This window comes from Onychostruthus taczanowskii, unplaced genomic scaffold, assembly GCF_017590055.1.
Source record: "Onychostruthus taczanowskii isolate IOZ18803 unplaced genomic scaffold, ASM1759005v1 scaffold632, whole genome shotgun sequence".
NCBI classification, from domain to species: domain Eukaryota; kingdom Metazoa; phylum Chordata; class Aves; order Passeriformes; family Passeridae; genus Onychostruthus; species Onychostruthus taczanowskii.
The window spans coordinates 13,176-15,192 of NW_024504034.1; the positions used below are offsets into that span (position 1 = coordinate 13,176).

General features: G+C 55.1%; 1 protein-coding gene across 1 annotated transcript in view; it reads right to left on the bottom strand.

Moving 5' to 3' along the window:
• Nucleotides 1–1,836, bottom strand: part of LOC121344348 (helicase SRCAP-like) — a 7,108-nt gene extending 5,272 nt beyond the window's left edge. The window contains exons 1-3 of the mRNA XM_041420230.1: nucleotides 1,817–1,836; nucleotides 1,372–1,426; nucleotides 363–548 (exon numbers count right to left, since the gene is read on the bottom strand). Of these exons, the coding sequence (XP_041276164.1) occupies nucleotides 363–548; nucleotides 1,372–1,426; nucleotides 1,817–1,836 (261 nt within the window). The remainder of the gene's footprint in view (nucleotides 1–362; nucleotides 549–1,371; nucleotides 1,427–1,816) is intronic.
• Nucleotides 1,837–2,017: the final 181 nt, after the last annotated feature.

The following is a 2,017-nucleotide window of genomic DNA, read 5'->3' on the forward strand; positions in this document are numbered from 1 at the left end:
TGTCACCTGAGCTTCTCCAGGTGCTCCAAACCCACCTGAGATGCCACCACAGGTGCGCCACGTAACCAAAAACCACCAAAAACCACCCAAGATTTCACCCGATTTTCACCCAATTTTCACCCAAATTTCACCCGAAATTCACTTAATTTTCATCCAGGTGTGCCCAGGTGTGCCCAGGTGTGCCAAGGGTTACGGCACAGGTTCTCCACCCACCTGAGATGCCACCACAGGTGTGCCAGGTAACCAAAAACCACCACAAAATGCCCAAATTTCACCCGATTTTCACCCAAATTTCATCCGAAATTCAGTTAATTTTCATCCAGGTGTGCCCAGGTGTGCCAGGTGTGCCCAGGTGTGCCCACCTTCCTGGCCACGCCCCTCTTCCAGCGGCGCTCCTGGGCGAAGTCGGCGGCCAGCCACTGCATCTCCTCGCACAGGTAGTCCCAGTGCACCTTGGGCCGCGCCGGCTCCGGCACCTTGGGCAGGCGGCGCAGCGACCAGAACCCCTCGCGCTTCATCTCGGCCACGCGGTGCTCCACCTCGGCCTCCTGCACGGGTGGGACAGGTGGGGGACACGTGAGACAGGTGGGGGACAGGTGAGAGACACGTGAGACAGGTGAGGGAGGTGAGAGACAGGTGGGGGACACGTGAGACAGGTGGGGGACACGTGAGACACGTGAGACAGGTGAGGGACAGGTGGGGGACACGTGAGACAGGTGGGGGACACGTGAGACAGGTGAGACAGGTGAGGGACAGGTGGGGGACAGGTGAGACAGGTGGGGGACACGTGAGACAGGTAGGGCAAAAAAAACCCCAAAAAAATGGCAAAAACCCCCGAGATTTTAGCCCAAAATTTGAACGAATTTGGTTTATCTCAATGTAAATAACAGCAAAGTTTTATGTGGGATAAACCAGTATGGCCCAGTACAGCCCAGTATAGCCCAGTATAACCCAGTATAACCCAGTATAACCCAGTATAACCCAGTATAACCCAGTATAACCCAGTATAACCCAGTATAACCCAGTATAACCCAGTATAACCCAGTATAACCCAGTATAACCCAGTATAACCCAGTATAACCCAGTATAACCCAGTATAACCCAGTATAACCCAGTATAACCCAGTATAACCCAGTATAACCCAGTATAACCCAGTATAACCCAGTATAACCCAGTATAACCCAGTATAACCCAGTATAACCCAGTATAACCCAGTATAACCCAGTATAACCCAGTATAACCCAGTATAACCCAGTATAACCCAGTATAACCCAGTATAACCCAGTATAACCCAGTATAACCCAGTACAGCCCAGTATAAACCAGTATAAACCAGTATAACCCAGTATAACCAGTCCAGTTTAACCCTTACGTGCTTGGCCTGCTCGGCGATCTCGGCCGGGCTCCTCTCCCAGTATAACCCAGTACTGAGCCCCCCCAGCCTCACCTGAGCCTCCCTGACCTCACCTGAGCCCCCCAGCCTCACCTGAGCCCCCCAACCTCACCTGAGCCCTTTCTGTACCTGTCCCACTCTCCCTCACCTGTCTCAGCCCACCTGAGCCTCTCTTTTACCTGTCCCACCTGTCCTTCACCTGTCCTTCCCCTGTCCCTTACCTGTCCTTCACCTGTCCTTCACCTGTCCCTTACCTGTCCCACCTGTCCTTCACCTGTCCTTCACCTGTCCCACCTGTCCTTCACCTGTCCTTCACCTGTCCTTTACCTGCCCCAGCCCATCTTCACCTGACCCCCCTCCCCTGTCCCCGTGTCTCACCTGTGTGTCACCTGTCCCTGCTGTCCCCGTGTCTCACCTATCTCACCTGTCCTTCACCTGTCCCATGCCCGTCCCCCTGTGCTGTCCCTCATCTGTCCTGTGTCCCACCTGTCCCTCACCTGCCCTGTGTGCCCCCTGTCCCTCACCTGTCTCCTCTGTCCCTCCCTGTCCCATCCCTCCCGTCTCACGCCTGTCCCGTGTGCCACCTGTCCCTCCCTGTCCCGTCCCTCCCCTGTCTCTCACCTGT